Below are 24597 nucleotides of genomic sequence, written 5' to 3' on the forward strand. Positions count from 1 at the left end.
TTGGTATTTCTCATAATTACCAGTACATAAAGCTAAAACACTTTTGTACTATGCTTGTTATACATGGATCTAACAAATAATTTAACTTGTGTATTGTCGTTTGTATATTTTGTTACGTGTAAAATATTCTATTTCTACACTATTTACAAGTTCGATAAAGTGTACATTACACATCGTGAAATTTACATATTTTCACTTGGTTACCCTGCCCAATTCGAATATAATTCAGAACGTATGTGCTATATTTATATATTCTGCATTTGTTTTGTATATTATGTACACTGATCTGATCTTTGTAAACGCGAGTTTTACGATATTAATGAGAAATTTGCCAATTTAATGGAAGTTGTTAATTTTTTCTGGCACGTTTCACGTTAGCAGACATTTTTCTTAAGTTACAGTCGAAAAATGTTTTTATGTAAAAGAATAGGAATGATTATTAGGAAGTTATTTTAAGATGACAAGATATTTCACGTCTTCTATTTAAATACAGCGTTAAATTTTAATTCCGTCAATTCGTATATACTCATACATCGAATTTCCTTTTCTCATGTCATTTCTTTTCTTTCATTTCACATTTAATTACAAAGATAAAGTGTAAGTACATTCCTCATAAAATTAGTATCAAATGTCGCAAAATATACAAAAGTAAACTAAGAAGAGTGGTACATATTATTACACAAACTGTCGTTCATATTGCATATGTACATATGCAGTATAAAAACAATACTTTTTAGTTTTTAATCTCTTGTTTAAATAATCCTAATATCTAAATTTGTATCGGTCATTGATTCGATATAACTGCGTTTATTGGAAGTAATTAAGCTATAGCCTGCGCACAAGAGAAGAAGGAACAAACACGTATAGTATACACGCTTAAATAACAAAATTAAGTCAGTTCACGTTCAATGTGAACTTGATCAAAGTTCCAGTCTCGAATTATAGAGTTTCTTACTATCAGTTTACAAAATTCGATATTACGATTATGTACCGTATTTGAAAAACATAAAATGCTTTGTTCAATTTTAAATAAAACTAATATTTACCAAAGCGAATACGAAAAAAATGTTATCATCAAACTCAATTTTCAATTATCAAACTTAATCCAGCACAAATACAAATGTTATTCGTGCTTTTTTACTTTTACTACTTTTCAACTCTCTATAGTTCGAGATTTGAGTTCAGCTAACTTTCTTTCTACTGCGCATGCGCAACAGGAAAACTTGAATTACACGTAATAGTCAAAAATTCGAAAATCTTATCCTTTCGTGGCAGCGAAAGTAACCTAGGACTAGAGGTTCCATAACATTAATAATAATAAGGCAATAATATTAATATTAATAATAATGTAATCAAGTACTACTAACAATATTAATAATAATAATAATAGTATGGTAATGGCAAGATACAGGCGGGTATAAATTAATCATTCCTTTCGTAATATCTACGACGTCTTCGGGATATTCTTTAGAAATTACTTTATTTCTGGTCAATATTAACGAGCAACTTTTCTCTCTGTTTCTTATCACGATTTTTTTCACTTCATCACAATTGTACCGTTAGAAATTATTCAAAACATTGTTAAAATGTCCATGAAATATATGCAATTGCCGTATTGAATAAGCGAGTAATGAAGTTGCTGTTTCACTGAATAAAAGTGAAATCTCCAATGCGTGTGCTCAAGTATATAAGTTAAAAAAAGATTGGTACATCAATGCCTATTATTCTTAATCAATATTCATCATTTAACAATTAGGACCGAATTTTTACAAACCAACTCTAAACCACGACCCAATTTACAAATAAAAAGATCGATGTGTAAATTAACTATCAATTATTAATCTCCAATCCTATGTGAAGATATAATGTTCGGACCAAATTTCTAAACTAACGTGGACAATTCATGCGGACTATTGGTGGTTGCTGCGCTACTTAGATCCAATGTGGCAGCCGGAAGACCAGGACTGACGCTGCCGGTTGCTTCGCGTGGCAAATGCTGCGATCTATTTAGCTTATTTCCAGGACTCGGTGGCGATCTATCTGCTGATGTATCCGGTGGCGTAACCACGTTTCTGTGTCCGCTCACGTTCTGATGATTGTGCGTCGCCGCGATCGGAGCTGGCGATGAGAGCAACAAGGGCGGTGGGGACATTGACACGTGTCGATGATGATGATGCTGATGATAGTGTTGGTACTGTGCAGCTCGGCCGTGCATTGCGTGGCTGGTATTTAGTTGGTTCGTCACGGGCCCGACTTTCGTTGGGCAGCCAGCATGGTGGATGGTTAACGGGCCACGTAGTTGTTGTTGCTGTTGTAGCTGGGGCTGGTTCTGGTGCTGTTGCAGCTGCTGCTGACGCTGCAGCTGTACCGCCGCTTCGCACTGTTCGCGCGCTAACGCCTTCACGGCATTCGTCTTCTCCTACGAAATAAGAATGATAGGTTAGGTTGTAGTCAGGGGCCATAACAAATTAAAAAAGTTATAATATAAGAATTTACATTTTAGTTGAAATGATTCTAGTTAGGAATAAGTATTAAAGATGATTCAAATCTTTTTCGTTACCGATAACCATGGTGAAAACTCTTTTGGATTACTTTCAGCCATTGTCAATCTTATTGTCAATACTACATGCTTGAAGTAGAAGGAGGGGTACAGAGAAAAAGACTTTTTCTCAGCAAATATAATCGTTACTCAATTATTTTGTTCAACAGTTTTACAAATCTCCCAAAAAAACGAGAATACGAAAATACACTGAATATCGTGTGTATGGTTATTTATAAAATCCCCTTGAAATAGTTGCGATCGCGGATCACATAAACAAACGAACCTGTCATTCTACAGAGTATCTTTTTCGGTGAAATTATGCAAACGTAAATGTAACTTCGGTAGAACTCCTCGAGAACTTGTAAGCTTATATGACTCTGACCCAACCAGTCCATTCTAAAGTGTATAATTTATAAAAGGGGATTATATTAATACGCGGAGGATGTGGTAGGTGGTAAGTTTTGCATATGAATGTTTGTTGATACAACGAATGGTTAAATGGAGGTTTTCATGAATGTGATAAGGACTAGATCGAATGTTTTAACACTTATAACTAGAATGCGTATTTTTATACAAGTTTGTAGTTTTACGAACATAATCAAAGAAATAAAATTTTAATCGAGATTTGTTTTCTTATATACGTATATTTTAGCGCATTTTGTGCATTTTGCGCCATTTGCGTACTTTTCAATTTCGCACGAACGTATAAAGATCCGCAATATAATTATAACGCTTCTTAAAAATGTGAAAAATTCTGGTTTCCTAAAAGCTTGCAATTGATTTCAGAAAAATTTTTATGAACTCTACCAGATAAATTATGGTAACTCTGAAAAACAAAATTTCACGATAAAATGATTTCCGGGTAAAATACACATAAAAGATGATTTAGACGTGTTTGAACGTGTTCGTTTTCTTTTTTAATAGCGATATGTTCTTACCCTCTGCCACACAAAGACGTTATGGACCATTGCGTATCCACAAAACACGATGCCAAGGCCTATGAAAACCGACGCAACGATTGCCGGCGTCGAATGAAACTGGATGAATGTATACAATATCATACCTGAAAGCATTGTTAGAGGATCATTATAACACGTTTGCCATAACAAGCGGGACAAAGAATCAGCGCAAATACATATTCTCAATACATATAATTCTCGAAGCGTAAACTATATACATATGCTTTTCATTGAAATTTTCAATACTAGTCGCAAATTATTTTTCAATTAATTTATTATTTAAGTCTTTATATATCAATTCTCGACGAATAAATTACTTAAATTATAGAGAATCTATCTTCAGACAATAGAGAATTCAATATTTTTGGTCGTTAAGTAATTTACAAATTTCTAAAACGATTACGTTCGAAGTTTTGGACAGTATTTGAAGTTTCTAACATGACATTAAAAAAAAATAAATAAATTTTATGATATAATTAAAAAAACATTGTAGTCTATCATAATTTCTATTCCGTCAAATTTATTAAAACACAGTTTTCTTCTGAACAGAGTCAAAATGTCCGTCTTGAATCGAGTTCAACAGCTTAACGTTCGATCGAGCGAATGATAGCTGTGTAAACTAGCATGACACAACGTAAACTTTAGATTAGATCTCGATCCATCCACCAGCCGTATTCATGCATGACATGAATATTCTGTTTCAGCTCTTTATAAATTAATCTGTTAAAACTTCCCTAAAAGACGATCATTTTTATTTTTCTAAGAAAAATAATGACTATTCGGCGTTAAAATTAACTTTATTTCCATTGGATTTCTAAACTGATTTCATACACTCAGAGATAGTTCACAGTATCTTTTAGATTCATGCCTGAATTCAAGAAAAATTAAACGTATAACTTATGTACTAGTATCTTTCAAAAGGTTAAAGTTGACAGAATTGAAGGAATTGGTTCTTACCAGTTAGAAAGACGGGAATGCTAATGAAAAACCCTCCGACAGCACATATCCGGCTGATGGATGATTTTTGCAGGTACTTGTTACTCCTGAAACAGACAAAATTTGAAGTGAAAGTCAGTTTCACGATTCTATGATAATTGAGCGAAATATAAAGGAACCAGTTTTTTGTTTAACAGCCAAGAATCTTTCAAAAATTCTACTGTAATTGATACTTCAAATATATTTAGTCAGACAAAGGATAATCATAATCGCAACGTTAATCTTAACTTTAATTCAAGGATCAAACAGTATCATTATACATATAAAAGTAAACATAAAGTCTATCCACATTATTGTTATTATTATTATTATTATTATTATTATTATTATATGTTATTCTATAATTGATTTTTATTTCTTTATTATCAATATTATTCTATTTTCTATAATGATTCAATTATAGATCTTATTTTTTGTCAATCATATTTCACTGAAAAGATCACTTTGAAAATAATCTAATAGTAAAAAATGAAAAATAATCTTTTTCTACCTTGTCTTCATTTTTTACAAACTCTGTCCACCGCCGTAAACCTATTAAATGCATGAAACGACAAAGCAAAGCTGCTTCACATAATTCCCCGCTCACGCAGTGTCAATCAGCTCACGACCGCAAACGATACTGCTAATTTCCAGCGACCACGAACGATTTCACCGTAATTGCCGGTGTGAAATTTACCAATACGTGCTCGAATTGGTCAATAATGGATAGAGCGCTCTTGCACACACTAATCTACCAACAAATAATATTGACTCAATTGAACAACAGCGCCTAGATTAACGGACAAACCGCATGTTCCAAACAGATTTACAATCACGGCAGAAAATACATGCCGTTATAGATGTTTCCTGGTCAAGACTAATTTCCACGCGTTAAGAACATTGTAACCGGAATCTAGGAAGAACTAGCACTTCCTGGAATAATACTATTGTGTCCTCGATGAATGTCTCTCCGCAATGCCCTCGAGTGAGTTGTTTTTGTCTTTGGTCGTACGACGTCCGGGATGAGAATTCGGGGAACGGTTTTGCGCTGCTTTAATACTCGCACAACCATCTATCCATGGGACTGCATCTTTTTAGGAGGACCAGTGATTAATCTTTTCCCACTCATTTTCATCTCTAATTTCTCATGAGGCTAAGATTCCTGCATCTTTTATCATAATAATTTATTAATACTATTAATAAATTGAGACAATTTTACACGTCGTATTTTGCGTTATAAGATGACTTGTAATTTGTAAAATTTACCTGTAAAATTCCTTTGCTTGTTTTACCGAAGCAATAGTTGGCATTTCTATACGACAATAAGAATTTGTTAATACTAATAATTTGTAAGGTTATCATGTTATCATTCTTCTAATGGATAGTATATTATTGAAACTTTTTTTAATATTGAAACGCGATATTTTTTTGGAGAAGAAGTGCATAGTAGTAAAGAGTTGAATTCTACGGACGTAAAAAGTGGACATAACATTTTCTGTACATGGAGTCGCCTGGCCTAAACATTTTATGATTTCCGGGCAAAATACAGACGAATCCAGCGCTGATTTTAAAGCAGCTTCATCCAAATAAGCCACAATAAGAAATTCCCACGAAACAGTTGCGTTCATCCCCTTTCGAGGTCGCCGACCTCTTTGAATGCGTTTCAAGAGCGTCGTACCAATGAAATTTCGAGTTCTAAACTAATTTCTCAGCCTTTTGCGTTAAATTTAACCTTCCGCGTTAGTGTATTTCGGACGAGTTCCTATTTTACGCTTTCGTCGACCTCACCAACGTAACATGCAACATCCGCAAGTAAAACTGTCTCTTAAATTTGATGTGACACCAATACACGACGAGAAGAATCACAATGCCATTTTTATTCCACTTCGTTAATTTTTCGTCGTAAGGTTTAGCTGTAAATAGGATTAACAAAATTTAGATTAACGAGGAATTTAAAATTGATCTGTTAAATCAACAATTTCCATTAGTTGTCAATAGATTTTATAAGCTTCAGATTACTGAGAAATTATACACATTGCAAAATATTTACCATTGGTTACCCACGCTACACGTAAATTTGATCAATCTACCAATGCACTAACACTGCAATAAATTTCTATTGCAACATTCCACGCTCCTTTGCCGCACCTTAAACTCCTCGCTAGATTTATTCCACCTTAAAGTGTCACATAACTCCAACGACACCGATATCAAATCTTAAACTCCACCAAATTCCAGAGAAACTTGATTTCGTCGAAAGTAAGAGATTAAACTTAAAAAGCAATTTATTTCATCTTTAAACTATCCTAAACTTCTTAAATATAATTTATATATGTCGGAGATAAGAGGACACCGGTGCCTTCCCTCTGAAACCTCGGGAAAATCCATAAAAACATTGTAATTAAAATTTACAGTTGTAACTAAACGATTTGCCGTCATTCTAACCAATTGTATTTGTTTGAGACTTGTGACAATGAGCTTGGGCTCAAGGCGACAATTAGTCGCCGAACGTGGCCGCGGTCAACGGGACGAACTCTCCATCTAACAAAGGCATTGAGTAATCCTATAGCTCTCCTTAAAAGAAAGATTTGTAGCGGCACGTGGCAGTAAACATTCCAACGGTTTCTGTCCCGTAGCTTGCCACACGCAGATCCTATTCTCCGGGCAGGATGTTTACCAGATGTCGACGCGTCTCCACAGTACGTGATCGGCTAGCCCGAGGACCGTCATAAACACTAATATCTAGTTACCTAAAATCCTTCAACAGATACACAGTCTTTGTCCCAGTTACGGGAAGACAGGAGAGACCTATTTTTCCACGAACGACGTCTCCCACTAGCAACCCTCCCTCAAGGGCAGCTAGCATCCTTTTCTAACTACCGATATGGAGATTGGCCAATTAGCAGCAACATCAATTTCCCTTACTTTCCGAACGTAGGATGTCCCCGACGAATCCGATGATCTCGTGTCCTTAGACACATCCCGTCATAGTTTTCCTCTGGGGTATCACCGGGACGGAAAGTCATTCTCTCTTGCGGTCTCATCGACAAAAAAAAGAGATTAACGCCAGCGACTATTAACACAGAATCCGACTTAGATCTTTGCGAGTGCGTACGGCTACCGTCCCGTTGTCCGCGGGTTCGTTACTGAACCCGCGGGTTCTATGGTAATCGTATTTGCACTAGCCAATGTCTTCTCTATTGCATAACGACGACGTGTAATCCAAACGAAGATTCGCTTTACGCCCCTAACCCTAATTCTAATGTAAACCCGACATATATATATGTCGGAGATGAAAGAACACCAGAGCCTTTGGAATTTTGGATAATCCCGCAACATTGTAACCTAGAATCTACTATAGCTGTAATTGAACAATTGTAGTTATTCAACCCGTTTGTAATTGTTCGAGAGTCGTGATAATGAGCTTGGGCTCGAGGCGACAGTCAGTCGCCGAACGTAGCCGCGGTCACGGGATGAACGCTTTGTCTAACAAAGGTATGGAGTAATTCTATAGCTCTCCTTAAAAGAAATATTCGTGGCGACACGCGACAGTAAACATTCCAACGGTTTCTGTCCCGTGGATCGCCACACGCAGACCCTATTCTTCGAGTAAGATGATTGCCAGATGTCGATGCGTCTCCGCAGTACATGTTCGGCTAGCCCGAGGGCCCGTTATAAATCTTAAGGTTTAGTTAACTAAAGTCCTTCAAACAGACAAACAGTCTCTGTCCCAACTACGGGAAGATAGGGGAGACATATTTTTCAACGAGCGGCGTCTCCCACTAGCAACTTTCCCTCGAGGGCGGCTAGCAACTTTCCCTCGAGGGCGGCTAGCATCTTTTTCTAACCACCGATATGGAGATTGACCAATTAGCAGCAACGCCAATTTCCCTTACTTTCTGAACGAAGGCTTTCTCGACGAATCCGATGATCTCGTATCCTTAGACACACCCCATTATAGTTTTCCTCTGTGGCATCATCGGGACGGGAAAGCCATTCTCGCTCGCGATCTCATCGATAAAAGAGTAACGTTATTTCACGTTTTAACCAGACTTAGACTTTGTAAGTACGTTCTGTTGTCATCCCGTTGGCCGCGGATTCGTTATTGAGCCCGAGAGCATGGTCACTCGTGTCGCGAGTGCCGAACCGCCGTGATCAATTGTCGAGACTGTACTAATTCCATCATTGCAATAAACTACACCTGTGTGTACCGTATCAATGGCTAATCCTCGAGAAGATTCCTTTGACGCTCACAACCCCACTCCCAGTGCCAATCCGACATCAGAAGTGGGATCAGAACGGCTTCGAGCGCTGGAAGGGCAGGTCGCTGTCATGAACAACCTAATTCATACGCTAATGCAAAGGCCAAATACGGGAACCACCAAATTACCACATTTTAACCCAGAAGTCGCAGGCGCCGACCCAGCCGCGTGGTGCGCGGCTGTTAGTAGGGCCATGAAGAACAACCCCTTACGAGATGACGCGCTACACTCTGCCTTAAGTGACTCTCTACAGGGTTCTGCAGCACATTGGCTGGCACGAATGACGGGAGACGGAGAGGTTACTTGGTCTACCGTTAAGGAACGATTCCTTATACATTTCGGTGGCCGAGAGACGACGTCCTCATCGTTAATCAAGGTATCCAGGGAACCGCGGGGAGTGGGCGAATCCACGGGGGCGTTTGCCGGCCATGTCCGTTCCCTCCTGCAGACGCGGTGGCAACATTCTACGCTAGACGAAATACTTAACGCTGTCACTCTCTACATATTAATTCCACACGACCAACGTCTTAAACGATTGGCCCTCACGAGCGATATCAGAACGGAGGACCAATTTCTGAGCGAAATGCGACCCTTTTGTTACGAAGAAGAGTCGACATTTTCGCCGAGAGATGCACCGGCGGAACCCGAAGCTAAGCGACGCAAGTTATCGGGCCACCAGACGAGGTGTCATTACTGTGGTACTCTCGGACACAGAATAAAGGACTGCCGCAAGAGGATGCAGAACGAACAGCAGAGGGATGCACGACGCCAGGAAGGAAGCCGACCGGCCGCACCGTCCAAGGCGGTTTGCCACAGGTGTCATGCGGAAGGCCATATCGCACCTAACTGCCCGGCACGACGGGACGGTAGACCAGGCCCCAAGGATGAGCGTAAAGTCAACTCCTGCGTGGTGGAGTCCCCAGCCGGTAGTTTAAGTCATCTGGGTGAGTCGTTCCCATTTTACTTCGATTCCGGAGCCGAGCGCTCATTAATTAGAGAATCTGTCGCTCCGAAATTCTCCGGTAGGAGAACGACAGATATAGTAGTTATGCGAGGAATAGGAAACACCTGCGTTAAGAGTACATCCCAGATCTTATCTACGGTACGCATTAACTGTTTTACATTGGAGATAACCTTTCACGTTCTGGCCGATAGTCACTTGCATTATGATATCATGATTGGCCGCGAGATCTTAAGCCAGGGTTTTGATGTAACTATTACACGAAATAGCGTCGATATTTGTAAAACGAAGACTATTAATGCCTGTAGTAAAACCTCCGAAGACGAGATCAATATCAATGCGGTTGACACTGACGTGGTTGGTAACGATAAAAGTCGGTTAATTTCTGTTCTCGAGAAATTCAAAAATTCATTCATTACGGGCTTCCCACGTACTCGCGTAAGCACGGGCCAGTTAGAAATACGGTTAATCGATCCTAATGTCACCGTGCAAAGAAGTCCTTACCGACTTAGCGAAGAAGAGCGTAGGATAGTGCGTGAGAGAATAGACGAGTTAATTAGAGCAAAAATCGTGAGGCCGAGCAACTCACCGTTCGCGAGCCCTATCTTACTTGTAAAGAAGAAAGACGGCTCAGATAGACTGTGCGTAGATTTTCGGGCATTAAATAAAAATACGGTCGCGAACCAGTATTCCCTACCCCTCATCGCGGATCAAATTGCGAGATTGCAGAAGGCGAGATACTTCATTAGCCTGGACATGGCCAGCGGATTCCACCAAATTCCCATTCATCCTAATTCGACGGAATATACGGCGTTCGTTACACCCGACGGGCAATACGAGTACGTGACTATGCCGTTCGGATTGAAAAATGCACCATCCGTTTTCCAGAGGGCCATTCTCAACGCCTTAGACGACCTCGCGTATTCGTTCGTTGTTGTTTACTTGGACGACGTCCTAATTATTGCCGACTCAGTAGATCAAGCCCTAGAAAGGTTGAGCACCGCGCTAGATACCCTCGTGAAAGCCGGATTCTCCTTTAACTTTTCAAAATGCTCCTTTTTAAAGACATCGGTACTCTACTTGGGATATGTAATTCGTAACGGAGAAGTCCGTCCAAACCCGGGTAAAATACAAGCCTTGAGTTCTTTACCTGCACCGTCGACCGTCACACAACTTAGGCAATTCATAGGTTTGGCCTCTTATTTCCGAAACTTCATTCCCAAATTTTCACAAGTAATGAAACCCCTGTATGCACTTACCTCGAATAACAAGAATATACCTTGGACGGATAGGCACGAACAGATAAGACAAAAGGTAATTTCCGTCCTGACTGACGCGCCGGTGCTAATGATATTTGACCCCAATTACCCCATAGAACTACATACGAACGCTAGCTCGGAAGGATATGGAGCCATTTTAATGCACAGGGTCGAAGGTAAAAATCGAGTAGTGGAATATTACAGCAAAAGAACTAGCCCTGCGGAGTCTAGGTATCATTCCTACGAATTGGAAACGTTAGCAGTTGTAAACGCCGTCAAGCACTTCCGTCATTACTTACACGGACGAGAATTTCTCGTTGTCACCGATTGCAACTCCCTGAAAGCATCCAGTTATAAGGTACACTTGAACGACAGGGTTTACAGATGGTGGGCTTACCTGCAAACTTTTACCTTTGACATTATGTACCGGGAAGGTAAACGAATGGCCCACGTAGATTTCTTTTCACGAAATCCCGTAGACTTGGATCGCAGTACGTTCAGCAAAATTGTAGAGAAAGAAATTAACCTAACCGAAATCTTCGACGATTGGCTACTAGCGGAACAACGTCGCGACCCACAAATTTCTGAGATCGTCGATAAATTACAGAACGAAGAGCTCGCGGAAGACGTCGCGAATACGTATGAGTTACGGTCCGGCACCCTTCATCGTAAAATACAGAGAAAAGGTAGAACTCTCTGCCTGCCCATCGTTTCGAGAGGGTTTAGGTGGTCTGTTATTAACCACGTGCACCAGTCCATTATGCACTTAGGTTGGGATAAAACGCTTGAGAAACTGTGCGAGTATTACTAGTTCGAAGGAATGGCGAAGTATGTTCGCAAATTCGTAGAGAACTGTCATGCTTGTCGAGTTTCAAAGGCAAGTTCGGGTAGAGTACAAGCCGAATTACATCCCATACATAAGACCAGTATACCTTGGCATACGGTTCATATGGACATAACGGGCAAACTAAGCGGTAAAAACGATTCGAAGGAATACGTCATTGAGTTGGTCGACGTCTTTACTAAGTTCGTATACTTGCACTATACCCGTAAGATAGACTCCATTAACACCATTAAAGCGCTTAAGTCCGCTATATTTTTGTTCGGCACTCCCTGCCGGATAATAGCGGATCAGGGAAGATGTTTTACGGGCAAAGAATTTCGAGACTTTTGGCAAGATAAATACGTTAAAATCCATTTAATTGCGACCGGAGCTAGTAGGGCCAACGGACAGGTAGAGCGTATTATGAGTACGCTAAAAAACACAACAATAGAAACCACCGGGCGGTCCTGGCAAGACGCGATCGGGGAATTACAACTGGCCTTCAATTGTACCACCAACCGCGTGACTAAGTCAAGCCCGTTGGAACTACTAATCGGTAAAACAGCGAGACCCTACGGCTTATCCCTACCCGACAGTATCGAAGAAAGAGAAGTAAATATCTCCCATGTAAGACAGCAATCATGCAGAATACAGCTAATGGCTGCATTCACAACCAACACACCAACTGGCAGCTCTTCAGAGAAGTCTTTACACACTCAACCTCAGCCTTCACCCCACTAAAAACAAAGGAAGATATCGAAGCAGCCACGGAATACTTAAACACGAGCATAATAAACGCAATCCGCCTCTCCACACCGACAAAGCCATCTAACAGCAAACAAGAATATCCCCAATACATACTAAAAAAAATATCAGAAAAACGTAGACTAAGAAGAGTATGGCAGACCCATAGAACACCGGAGGACAAACGCAAACTTAACAACGCAACTAGAAAGCTATCCAGAACCTTAACGACTGTTTCCAAAAATACCTCGTCAGCTTATCCCCCACAGCCGACGCCAACTACTCACTATGGAAGGCCTCCAGGAAACTCACACGCCCCCCACAAATAATCCCACCTATCCGCCGTCCGCAAGGTGGATGGGCGCGAAGCCCTATAGAAAAAGCCGACCTGTTTGCTAAACACTTGTCAAAAGTATTCAAACCCCATTCCCCCAAAGCCGCCGCGGACGTTACTGAATACCTGCACACCCCCTTCCAAATGTCCCCTCCTATCGAACCCTTCTCCTCTGCAGAGACTATAGAAACAATCAGTCGCCTAAACCCCAAGAAAGCAGCAGGACACGACCTAATAAGCAATAAAGCAATCAAGGAACTTCCCACAAAAGGGATAGCACTCATCACATCGATTTTTAATGCTATCCTTCGCCTGGAACACTATCCTAAGGCCTGGAAAATCTCATTGATTACCCTCATCCCTAAACCCGGTAAACCGATATACGAAACCTGCTCCTATCGCCCAATCAGTCTTTTACCTACCCTGTCCAAACTATTCGAGAAGATGCTCACGAACCGACTCCTTCCAATCCTAGAGAACTTGAAAACACTCCCAGATCACCAATTCGGCTTCCGAAAACATCATTCTACAGTAGAGCAAATCCACCGCTTAACTCATACGATCAGCCAAACACTCGAAAAGAAAAAATATTGCTCAGCGGTTTTCCTAGACATCCAACAGGCATTCGACAAAGTATGGCATGAAGGGCTACTATACAAGCTTAAAAAGATCCTACCTCACCCCTACTACTCCATCCTAAAATCTTACCTAACCAATAGACAATTCATGGTTAAATGCCTAGACGCCACTTCCGCAACATTCCCAATAGAAGCCGGCATACCCCAAGGTAGTGTCCTCGGACCCCTACTGTACTCCATCTACACTGCCGACCTACCTATATCAAACGATATAACAATAGCGACATTTGCAGACGACACAGCGCTATTAGCTACCCACGCAGACCCGGTAATAGCCTCATCCACTCTCCAGCGAAGTCTCGACTCCATGGAAAAGTGGTTTCACAAATGGAGTTTCAAAGTCAACGAAAAGAAATCCTCACATGTAACCTTCACGCTCCGAAAACAAACCTGCCCCCAGGTCACCATCAACAATGCAACAGTTCCTAGCAGGGACACAGTCCGATACCTGGGCATGACCCTGGACAGGAGACTAACGTGGAAGACACACATCTCAGATAAAACGAAGCAACTAAAGGACAAACTAAAAAAACTCTATTGGCTCACGGGCCGACGCTCCAAACTAAACATACAGAATAAAATTACCCTCTACAAGACCGTAATAAAACCTGTCTGGACCTACGGAATCCAACTATGGGGAACAGCAAGTAACTCCAACATCGAAATACTACAACGATTCCAATCGAAAACGCTAAGAGCCTTAATAGACGCACCTTGGTATGTTACCAACGAAACCATCCATCGCGACCTCAAGATACCTACAGTCAAAGAGGAAATAGCAAAATATAGCGACAGATATAGCAAAAGAGTCAACAAACACCGAAACCCCCTAATCACTGGACTACTCGATACGACGGACCAGATTCGCAGGCTGAAGAGGCACTACCCGCTAGACCTAAACGTTAGATTCATTTAATTATCCAAATTAAGCATATGCACTTACTTATAATACTTATAAATTATACCTATCTATAATAAGTATTAACTTATTGTAAATAAACAGCCATGTCACTGCGCCACGCCAGAAAAATTACTGAAAATTCTCAACGCGAGAATTGTTTGTAATTTCAACAAATAAATAAAAAAAAACGTGCATTAACGTTTTCAAATCCATTTTTTATTTTCAAAGAACATCGTATTTGTACTCGGTATTGCCAGTAAGTATCATGAAGAGACGAAACTAAGTATTGTTTAAAATAGTATATAGACATCTAGATATAACATTCAATGATTTTTCCCTCACTTATTGTAAATTATTGATATTGTAAAATTATAATTGTAAAATTATATAGTAAATGATATTGTAAAATTATATAGTAAATGATATTGTAAAATTAAATAGTAAATTCACACGATGTTCAAATAATTCGAAATAACGATAGACCAAAAGCTGTTTAAACGAGACACAAGAATTAATCGTGCATTTTATTAAAAAGTTAAGTACGGATAAAAGAAAGAAAATTTTCGAACTTTTTTCGAAAGAACATACATTTATTATATATTGTATTCTTTCAAACACAATAATACCTTCCATAAAGGAGCACAGCTCAGATGAGACTTTTTATAGTTAAACTTTTAACGTACTCATAGACACGAAATTTTTTTTTTTAAATAGAACTGTTACATTTTACGACACGTATAACATCGAACATTTACCAACATAGCGATGCCAGCGTACATATATGTAATATCGTGATATAGTATATTTACAAAGAATGGACAATAGAGATGTTAATCGGACAGAAAAAGACGATTGTTGTTCAACCTGAACTATTCACACCAAATGTACAGAAAACAGCGCAACTAAATAACTAGATGGCGACTCGACTTTTACCAAAACGCAATCAACACTCTCTCGGCAACGCCACTCGCAAACTCTGTCTCCGCTCAACTCGCACTCGGCTCCTCGACTCACACTCTGTTTCTCGACTCACACTCTGGCCGTTGTCGCATTCTATTGCCTTTTTCCTAGGCCCACCGCACACGTGTTTTGCAGACGCTCGTAGCCAGGGTCACGTAGGTCTTTTCCACGAAACTATGCACTTGAAAAAACCGATGACACATTGATGGGCCCGACGGCGCCTCGGCTCTCGCGACATTGTTCATAGTTCGCCCGATATTTCTTAGGCCTTTCGTCCACGATACTACATATATATATACTGGTGTACTGGTCATCTTTTTTCCACACGTTTTTAGCTTTTTAGCTGTTTGTGTATGGGCGCCTAATCAGCCAATCAGAAATAGCCGGTATTCTATGAATCCTTCTCTTCAATGCTCGAAGAGCTGGATATTTATCCAAAGCTGATGCCCCAAACATATACTCGAAATTTTCAAGGGCCGCTGCAAACACGAAGTCCGCCCATGTCGTCTGAAAAAAGGTTTGTATACATTTATTTTGTACCTCCTCTATTAAACAATTTTTTTAATTTACCTTGAAAAATGTGAAAAATCGAACTCTTAACTAAAGATCACTAGCTTTTTAGGAAGAATTTGGATTTTTATTTTATTGTCAGAATTTAATGGATAATTTTAGAAACTTCAACCTTTGGAGGTATTTGTTAATTAAAAATGACAAAACTGGTATTATGTAAAAAAGAGTAATGTGTATCCTGAATCAATGTCGAATGGAAATTAGACAGTTCTATAAAAATAATCCTTCTCACGATTCCACAACTTCATAGCTTAATTAAATACAATTCTTCGGCGATATAATTACAAATACATTTACAGGAATTGTGTAATATGATAAATATCTCGTTAAAGAAATTGAAATCGTAAATTCCGCGGATAACCAGCGTTTATCATATAGAGACAGGGATTTGCAAAGAATAAAAGTTGTAGAACGTTGAAAGGCGTTGAGAGAAACGTGATGTTATCCCGTTATTCGTTAACGCAACGCAGTTAAAAAAAATCCCGTAGGAAGATTACGATAATAGATAACCTGAGTCGAGTGTTTGTCGGGGGATCTAAAAGATTCTTTCGAGTTGAGCGTCTGAGATTGCAGAGAAGAAAATTTGGAAGCCATCGAATTCGTGATGTCGATAGAAATCTTCAGTTGGAATCGTTGTATCATAACGTAGTCTGCTTATTGTCGATAAGACTTTACTAAACTAAAAGTGACTACTAAAAGTTTCTATCCTCTAAATTCTATCTACGATTCTATAATCTAAAAACTGACTTTTGCAAACAAACTGTAACATTCGCTTAACGGAAAGACATACGTATATTGTTTGTACTCGTCTTTTCACAATGAATTCTTGAACGTCTGTCTCTGTGGTGAGACAAATGCAAAGTCATCTCATCAGTTACTCACCTTGCTTCAAATCTCCAAGAGTATCGACGAGCACGTCGCATATCATCGCATCCCATTCGTTCCTTCCCATTAAATCGTACTTCTTCGCCAAGTATCGCGCCACAGCGTTACTCTGCGCTACCGGTTTCCCGTCTATCTCCAGCACAGGCAGCATTTTATAAGGCATTGCTAAGAACAAACATGGCTCATATGAACACTGTGTAGAGGGAAACGATCGATAGGAAATCACAACACAGCTTCCGAGGCCGTTGCGTTCTTGTGAATAGATGAATCGAAATCATTTCGGTTTTAATCAACATGGCCTAGTAAAGAAATACAGAAATGTCTTCTTTCTCCTTTTTTTCTTTTCTTACGATTACGATGGACAGGGTATCGCGTGTTTTTGACTGTTGGGAAGAACCTAAAGTTTTTAAAATCAAGGATAAAAGATCGAGTATAAAATTTGTAATTCTCACGGAAAGGAACGAATCTGTCTGATGCGGTGTACTGAATGTACGAGGAACGATCAGTATCGTTTTGCGGGAAGACCTTATGCAATGATAGTGGACTTACAACTGCGAATAAAAAATTCACGTCGCATAATACCAGACACGGAAAAAATATTAGAAAATGTACACGGTTCTTGTAATGAAAATTGAAATGCAAGGAATATAAATCGAATGTCTCTTGCGAACGTAATTTTGTGTTTTACACCGACAGGATTGATTTACAGACTTACGTTGATTTTTGGTTTCTCTATCTGCAAGCGACATATAAGATTATATCGAAGACTATGCTGCGTAAAACTTTTATTATACTATTTACGATAGAAATGTCGCAACGGAAGATCGAATTTTATATCTGCTTTGTTCTTTCGACTTTTTAGCTATGTTCTTGTTCATTTCCGAACTGATTTCAATTTTTTATCCTTTTTTTCCGACAAGTCCTAAAAAGTTTTTAAATTAACGAGAAACGTAGAAGTATTTTTGTATTCCTATTTTAAGTCACCTATTTATGGTTTTCTCAAAATATTCGAAATGCTTCGATTCATTGAAAACAATAAAGATTGCAACACAAAAATTCGAGAATCGTAAGTGAATTAAGTTGGTATTCGATAAACACGATATTACGGAAGCAAAACTTAATGAAAAGTTCGACTTTATTCCGTATGAAATTTTACTTTAAGTAAGTTTAGCCTGCACGTGAAACGAAAGTTTTATATACAGAAAAGTTTGAGTAAATGGTAGATACCTGAGAGTTGAACAATGATAGTAAAAATCGATTCTTCACGCTTACAATCCTTTTATTCAGGCCAGAGTTCTTCGGGGATCCTCTCGTCGGTATACTCGATGCCAGTATATGCAAATATGTACCGTATATGTTCGGCACGACCACCGGCATTGAAGTAGATTAGTTTGTAGGTAGGTTCGTCGCTCATTTTCCTTGCTCTGTCAACTTATCGAGAAAAATGATACAATTAACTCGTGTAATTAACAGACTGTGTGCGTGTTTGTGTGTATAGAGAACAATTTATTTATAGATGGAATAATTCGTATAATACGCAAAATAAATCATTTAGAAGGCTGGAGTATGTGTTTTTGAAACAATTAATTATGTCGAAAAATATTTCAAACGAGATATAATTATGAAAAAAATAATAATTAAATGTATGTAAATGTATGTAATAATAGTTAAATGTATGTAAATGTAATAATTGAATGTAATTAGTTGTGAAAAAAATAATAATAAAAAATAAATAAATGTAAAAAAAGAATTAAATGTAATCAGTTTCTTTTTACGCACGCGATATTATTGGCGATATATGAAGGTCAACTTTATTTTTTTAAATAGATATATTTATACGTATATTTATAGATATAAATACATATATTATATAGATATAATAGTATATATAATATATATAATAATATATATGTCGAGTCTGAATCTCCGAGTCCGAGCTCGAGGCGCCCTCCCGGGGAGGGCTCGCGGGAGGTAGCGGTTCTGCGTTGAAGTTCTTCATCGTCCGGTCGCGCGTGGGGTACCTTTATTGTCGATAGTGACACTAGTGACGAGGGCCTCAGGCTTGATAACGAATCCGCGGCCAACGGGAGGACTATCATATAAAAAGCAACAGGATACACGAAATAATATAATTCTGACTAGGACAACATAAACGCAAGAAGTGTTGATATTGAAAAAAATATTTAATTTTGTATATAAATATTTTCATATTTAAAAAAGTTTCCGGAAGCAGGAAGATTTACAAACAAATAATATCATAAACCGAATGTTTCATGATCCTTTTCTAATTAGAGTGTGTGACAGCATGTGAGAACGTTTCTTAAAAATATGACTTATTGCAATTACTTAATCGCAATTATAAACGATTAAGACCTTCTCACAACGAGGCAATCTATCCAAAGTATAAAACTCGTTATACTTGATGAGAAAACAAATCTCTACTTAGGTTTCATTTCGTTTCATCGCGTTCATAAAAAGTGAATTTGTATGAACACATCGTGCAATTTAGTAATTAGGACCGTTGATCTCGCTGCAACATAGATGGATAGAAAAAAGCCATTTAAAATGATACAACGTCGGGAAGACAATTATGAAAATTATAAATGGAACACAAGATAAAATTGTTTAAGATTAATTCTTCTTTTTTTTTTTTTTAATCGCGAGTGTTTGCAAACGAAGTTTCAATCTGTTTACAATGATAGCAATGAGAGGAGGATGTCTATGAAAGTTATAAATGCGATATTGAATAACATTTCTGCGAGTGGGTTTGTTTTTCGTTACAAATGTTTTTTAAACGAATCTGCAATCTGTTGGAAACAACGGAACAGTAACGGGACGACTGATAGGGAAATAAAAAAGATCGCGTTTTATTTGAACAGACAAATCTTTGAAATCTACTCGAAAGTCTATTTGAAATGGTACGAGCTTGAAAAGAACGGTGAATACTATAGAAGAAGGATTAATTAAAATTCTTATTAATCTGTACGCTTTGTATATTAAATACCTTGATCGATGCCAAGATAACAAATTATTATACGAAACAGTGAAGTATCTACGTCTGACATTAATATTGAGTATTACCATTACTGTAATTTAATTTTTAACCGATCCTGAAAATTCCTTAGAACGTAAAAAGTATAAAATGTTACTGTGCATTTCAAGATTAAATGCACTGTAATTTAGAAACAGTTATGAAGCGGAAACAAATAATTTATTCAGAATAAGAATTCTACGTAATCATGTTAAAAAAAAATAACGTACTTATAACGCGTTTAAACTCCAAATATGTAAAGATAATAAGGGAAAAAAATTAAACGAAGAATCGTATTTTTTGTAAATTCACACAAGATTTTATCCAAAAAAAAATTGGCCTGTACCGATATTTTTATTTGTCGTTACAAGTTACGAGGGTATTAAAAAATTGGCCACGAATGGACCAGAGATAAGAATTTATCAGACTTGCTCTCGTAAATTTCAAGACGTTGCATCGGATATTCTTGAAAATCTTTGGACAATGGCCTCGATATTTCGCAGCTTCTATCCTCGAAGCGGAAGAACTCGGCGTTAAAAGCAACAGAACTGGAGAAACCCGGTGACCGCGAGCCTTTCACGCTCTCGACAGATTTCTCATCCCTCGTAATCCTCCCAGTGTCACCCAATTTCCACCCTCGTATTGCGATTTGTTGCTTCCAACGAGGCGACACCTTGTCTTGTGATTTCCTTTTTCGTCGCGTGAAACACGACCGAACACTTGTTCAAACACACAGTTCATATTTATCTAACTCGACAAAACGCCGTGTCATTGAAACAATCGCATTCTTTGGCTTTTATGTAAATTCCAATAAATTATGATAATGTTCGTGGAGACATTATTGCTACCTATTTTATCTGTCGTGATTCAAATTGATTTGTGGCTACGTATGTATATATATATATATTTGTATTTTCTTTTGTTCTTTCTTTTTAATTTATGTGATCTGAGAATTACATTTCTAAGAGTTCGGTGAAATTCGATGCTTTATTTTTATCAGTAGAATCTTCCTTGTCATTGTCAGAGCGCAGACGTTTACGAGTTTACGGAAAGTTTAAGGATACAAAAATACAGAAAAATGTAGAAAATATGCAAGAATATGTAAAATATCGAAAGTACAGTACTTCTAATAATACTTAGTCGCATGCTTACAAACAAATTTCTTTTGTATTTCTTGAAATTGCGTAAAGATTCGCGGTAATTATCGGATTTTTGTCCTCTTTTATCTGCTTTTTTTATTCGCAACTTATATGAGATATGAATTAATATTCAACGACGTGCGCTCTGTGCTACGAAATGAATTATCTCGCGTTAAGACTGCGGCAATTCTTACGTTTGATATTTCATTTAACGAACAGCCGCGCGTTCCTGAGTTTAAAAACCGCCACTCTGAACTTACGCTGAGAATAATATCAGGAAAAGCGAACGAGAGATGATTAGAAAGAAAATGCGAGGAGCAGTGAGGGGGATATTACTAGACTGCGCTTTTTTGTGCAAGTATAGCAGGATGTTTGGGAGTGTAAAATTTTAACGAATGCGTATAATATGAAAAAATATATGAAATATCCAAGGTATAGTTTTATTAAACTTACTTTTTATAATGCTTCGTAGGTAAAACAATTTTCTATCCAGATTCCACTTTCTCAATTATATTTTCAAAAATGCTCGATAAGGAGTACAATTTTCTACCCAGGTTGTACATTTCTAATTATATCTTCCAAAATTCTTGATAGGTGAAACAATATTCCACCGACGATTTACTTTTTTAATTGTATCCCCAAAAATATGGACCTGCTTAACGTTTAGATATTATCATTTTTTTCGTTGTTACTTGATACGGCTAGCAATTAAATAGTGAGAATAAGAAGAATTGGAAGTGCCATTTTCGAAAAAGAATTTTGGTTTTAAATTGTAAATTAAATTTGGTTTGGACATATATGACACAATTTGTATGGACAATGAAGAGTACGAATCTACGAATTTCGAGGTAAAAGTATTGATATATGTATCGATATTTCTGGTCATTACAATATCTCTAATCAATACAAAGTTCTAACTGAATGTTAGAATGTTAAACGTTAAAACGTTTAAAACGTTAAAATGTGTATCGAATCGTTGTAATTCAAAAGATGTCAATTGATGTAATGTAATAATAAAGTATAAAGTATAATAAAGTATAAAGTATAATTTCGTCTGTGGTATAATCTTTCTATTCCATTTTGTTACGTCGCACCGCGAGCAATATGGCAACCAGATGTCACCGGATACTCGCAGCGTATCCTCCATAGTTTCAAGTACCTTCCATAAATCTCATAGATTTCCTAGAAAAGATCCTTCAAACCAAACAAACGTCTGTTTCTGAAGAATTTCTAAAGACTATTGTCTACCCCGACTGGACAAGGGAAAGTTAGTTTTTCTCACGTATGCTGCAACTTTCCTCCCACTAACCACTTTCTCTCGAGGGCGGTTAAGACCCTTCGTTAATCAATTAACAACGAAGCCACTTCCTTCACTCTCCTAACTAAAATCGTCACCAACAAATCCGTATGGTCCCGTGCGCTAGACACACCCATCCTTAGCTTTCCTCCGAGACAGCATCGTCTCCCAAGACAGTTCTGATTTCACATCCTTCGAACGGTCAATATCCTTCCACCGGGTAGGACACACCCACAGATCAGTCACTCATTCATCTCGTACATATTCTCAACGCGAGAATTGATTGTAATTTCAACAAATAAATAAAAAAAAAAAAAATCTCGTACATACGCACCAGCGTAACTGCCTTATAAGTTGTTGGAATAAACGGTGAAATATAACTTACTATACTGTGTCATATTCATTTAACCACCTCTTATCTTAACCGAAACAGGGGAACGACTACTTCGCGGCGTCGATTCGTAGCGAGAATTTACGCCTCTCGCTACTGCGACTGCGTCTCTCCGCGAACGGTCGTAACACATTGATCGACAGAAGTACTAAACTCTAATAACATAAATTTATATATTTTCTAGTTCCCAGCCACCAGTTTTATAGATTTTTCTATCTTCTGTACTACTTTTATCCCTTTTATTTTTTCTTACATGAGATTATTGTAAATTTAATATCATTTGTTCGCAATATTTGTTATTTATCTTTCCTTGAATTTGAAATTTCGCGCTTCAATGTTGTGTGTTGTTCGACGTTTTATCGAACGATGTTTATCGAATTAGTTTATGAATACATACATAATCATTAAAGAATCTATAAACCTTACTAGTTTGTTTTTACTAAGTTTTGTTACAGAAAACATGTTCTCATAAATTTTCAACTTTAATTTATGGAAATTTATTAACCTTAAACTATAAAATCATTCAATGAGTCTTTCCGGATGTTTTTATGTAGTCATAATTTCACATATCAGCACAGTTCCACCAATAGGATAAGAGTTACGTGGAAGTAACAGGGGGAAGAAGAACATATAGATATCTAAAGGTTATTTTTGTCTCATTCAAGTTTCTGTTAACCAGCTTGGAAATTTCCTGTGCTTGTTTCGACTTTGAAGTCTTAAAAAAAAAATTGTAAGTAAATAGTATATATATAGTATATATATCCCGAGTCAAAGTTTCTCTTTATAAATAATAAACCGTTTAAAAACTATATTTTGTATGTTTTTTCCTTATTCATAATTAAATAATAAATATGAAATACTTCTACAGAAAGCCGACATCCTTCAATTAACCGAACAGCAGATGATTTAAAAATTAGTAGTTGAAAGAAATAAATGTTATTACATGTTCATAATTGATCGATAAATTAGTAGTTGAAAGAAATAAATGTTATTACATGTTCATAATTGATCGATAAATTTAAGTATACAATTAGATAAATATAGTATACTTTATTAAGATCTAGATAAAAGACTTTTTTCTCGTTTCTCTTCTCTTACTTAATCACTAAGAGTTATATAACGTTTATTCGATAATTCTGCTTCTCCTGACCTTTCCACAAATGGTTGTTTATATCTCGACATTCTTGATACTTTTAATCAAATTTTAATAACAGTACTTTACTCGTCAGAAGTAAATAAAAAAGCTCTAAGTAGAAGCAAGGATTTACTTACCTTTCCTTTCTCGAATCTCAGTTAGCAATGTTGTTCCTCTTGAAAGATTTTCCAAGTTTCCAAGACAATTTCCACGCTGGTAACATTGTATATATTTCAAGTATTGTGAACCACAGGAACTTGTTGAGGCAATATTGAAGAAAGCAAAGAGAATGAAGAAATTGTAGGAACTATGAGAGACTACTCCTTTCACAACTTATTTTCTCTTCGTTTGGGGGGAAAAACACAAATGAACGTAACGGTTGGTTTCATATACGTTTCAGATATCTGCTACTATCGCATGGAGGAGAATCCTGAAAAGAAGGAAGCGAGGAAGAATCAACTTTTGAACGAAACAATACCATTTTACTTGACTAAATTCGACCAGATTATTGGCAAAAATAAAGGATATATCATTCCTTCTACCATAAGATTTTTTATCCAAATTTAATGTTAAAATTTTTAGTCTGTGCAAACTGGGCCATGTTGTCCATAAAAAATTATTGAAACTTTGTTGCGACAAGACAGCTTTAATTGTTGAGAGCAGAGTGTATCTTTAAAATTCACTCCTGTTAGTTTATGTACAAATGAATTTGCCAAGATTTTCAGCTTTTAGATAATTATTCATGTATCTTCCTCATCAAGTTTGATAGAAATTATTACTATCGTAATCAA

General features: G+C 37.5%; 3 protein-coding genes across 4 annotated transcripts; 1 reads left to right on the top strand and 2 right to left on the bottom strand.

Moving 5' to 3' along the window:
- Positions 1–1185: 1185 nt before the first annotated feature.
- LOC117213462 (dual specificity tyrosine-phosphorylation-regulated kinase 1A-like) lies at positions 1186–22705 on the bottom strand. 2 transcript variants are annotated; one of them, XM_033458807.1, is made up of 5 exons: positions 5743–6264; positions 4988–5644; positions 4459–4544; positions 3481–3605; positions 1186–2419 (listed from the first exon to the last, which is right to left on the bottom strand). In XM_033458807.1, exons 2-5 carry the CDS (start codon positions 4996–4998, stop codon positions 1883–1885), a joined length of 759 nt encoding a protein of 252 aa, XP_033314698.1. In that variant the 5' UTR covers positions 4999–5644; positions 5743–6264; the 3' UTR covers positions 1186–1882. The 2 variants fall into 2 exon arrangements, with proteins under 2 accessions (XP_033314698.1, XP_033314699.1); XM_033458808.1 differs by lacking the exons at positions 4988–5644; positions 5743–6264 and adding an exon at positions 22666–22705.
- Positions 8695–12307, top strand: LOC117213464. The gene is made up of 3 exons (XM_033458811.1): positions 8695–10691; positions 10992–11316; positions 12233–12307. The coding sequence occupies exons 1-3, from the start codon at positions 8695–8697 to the stop codon at positions 12305–12307; spliced, it is 2397 nt and encodes a 798-aa protein (XP_033314702.1).
- Positions 15695–18135, bottom strand: LOC117213463 (glutathione S-transferase-like). The gene is made up of 3 exons (XM_033458809.1): positions 18041–18135; positions 16811–16978; positions 15695–15865 (listed from the first exon to the last, which is right to left on the bottom strand). The coding sequence occupies exons 2-3, from the start codon at positions 16974–16976 to the stop codon at positions 15828–15830; spliced, it is 204 nt and encodes a 67-aa protein (XP_033314700.1). The 5' UTR covers positions 16977–16978; positions 18041–18135; the 3' UTR covers positions 15695–15827.
- Positions 22706–24597: the final 1892 nt, after the last annotated feature.

The sequence above is a fragment of the Bombus bifarius genome, unplaced genomic scaffold, assembly GCF_011952205.1.
Source record: "Bombus bifarius isolate JDL3187 unplaced genomic scaffold, Bbif_JDL3187 scf7180000009106_frag, whole genome shotgun sequence".
In the NCBI taxonomy this organism is placed as follows: Eukaryota; Metazoa; Arthropoda; class Insecta; order Hymenoptera; family Apidae; genus Bombus; species Bombus bifarius.

What these genes read in the sequence shown, in the direction of transcription:
- LOC117213462 (XM_033458807.1), bottom strand. An exon ending in CATTCCCGTCTTTCTAACTG is followed by an intron (nt 3,606 to 4,458) that starts GTAAGAACCAAT and finishes CAATGCTTTCAG; the next exon opens with GTATGATATTGTATACATTC. An exon ending in ACGTCTTTGTGTGGCAGAGG is followed by an intron (nt 2,420 to 3,480) that starts GTAAGAACATAT and finishes CTTATTTCGTAG; the next exon opens with GAGAAGACGAATGCCGTGAA.
- LOC117213463 (XM_033458809.1), bottom strand. Translation starts at nt 16,976, where the DNA reads ATGCCTTATAAAATGCTGCCTGTGCTGGAGATAGACGGGAAACCGGTA. An exon ending in TCTTGGAGATTTGAAGCAAG is followed by an intron (nt 15,866 to 16,810) that starts GTGAGTAACTGA and finishes ACCTTTTTTCAG; the next exon opens with ACGACATGGGCGGACTTCGT.
- LOC117213464 (XM_033458811.1), top strand. Translation starts at nt 8,695, where the DNA reads ATGGCTAATCCTCGAGAAGATTCCTTTGACGCTCACAACCCCACTCCC. An exon ending in GTAGATCAAGCCCTAGAAAG is followed by an intron (nt 10,692 to 10,991) that starts GTTGAGCACCGC and finishes TTGGACGGATAG; the next exon opens with GCACGAACAGATAAGACAAA. An exon ending in TGAAAGCATCCAGTTATAAG is followed by an intron (nt 11,317 to 12,232) that starts GTACACTTGAAC and finishes ACACAACAATAG; the next exon opens with AAACCACCGGGCGGTCCTGG.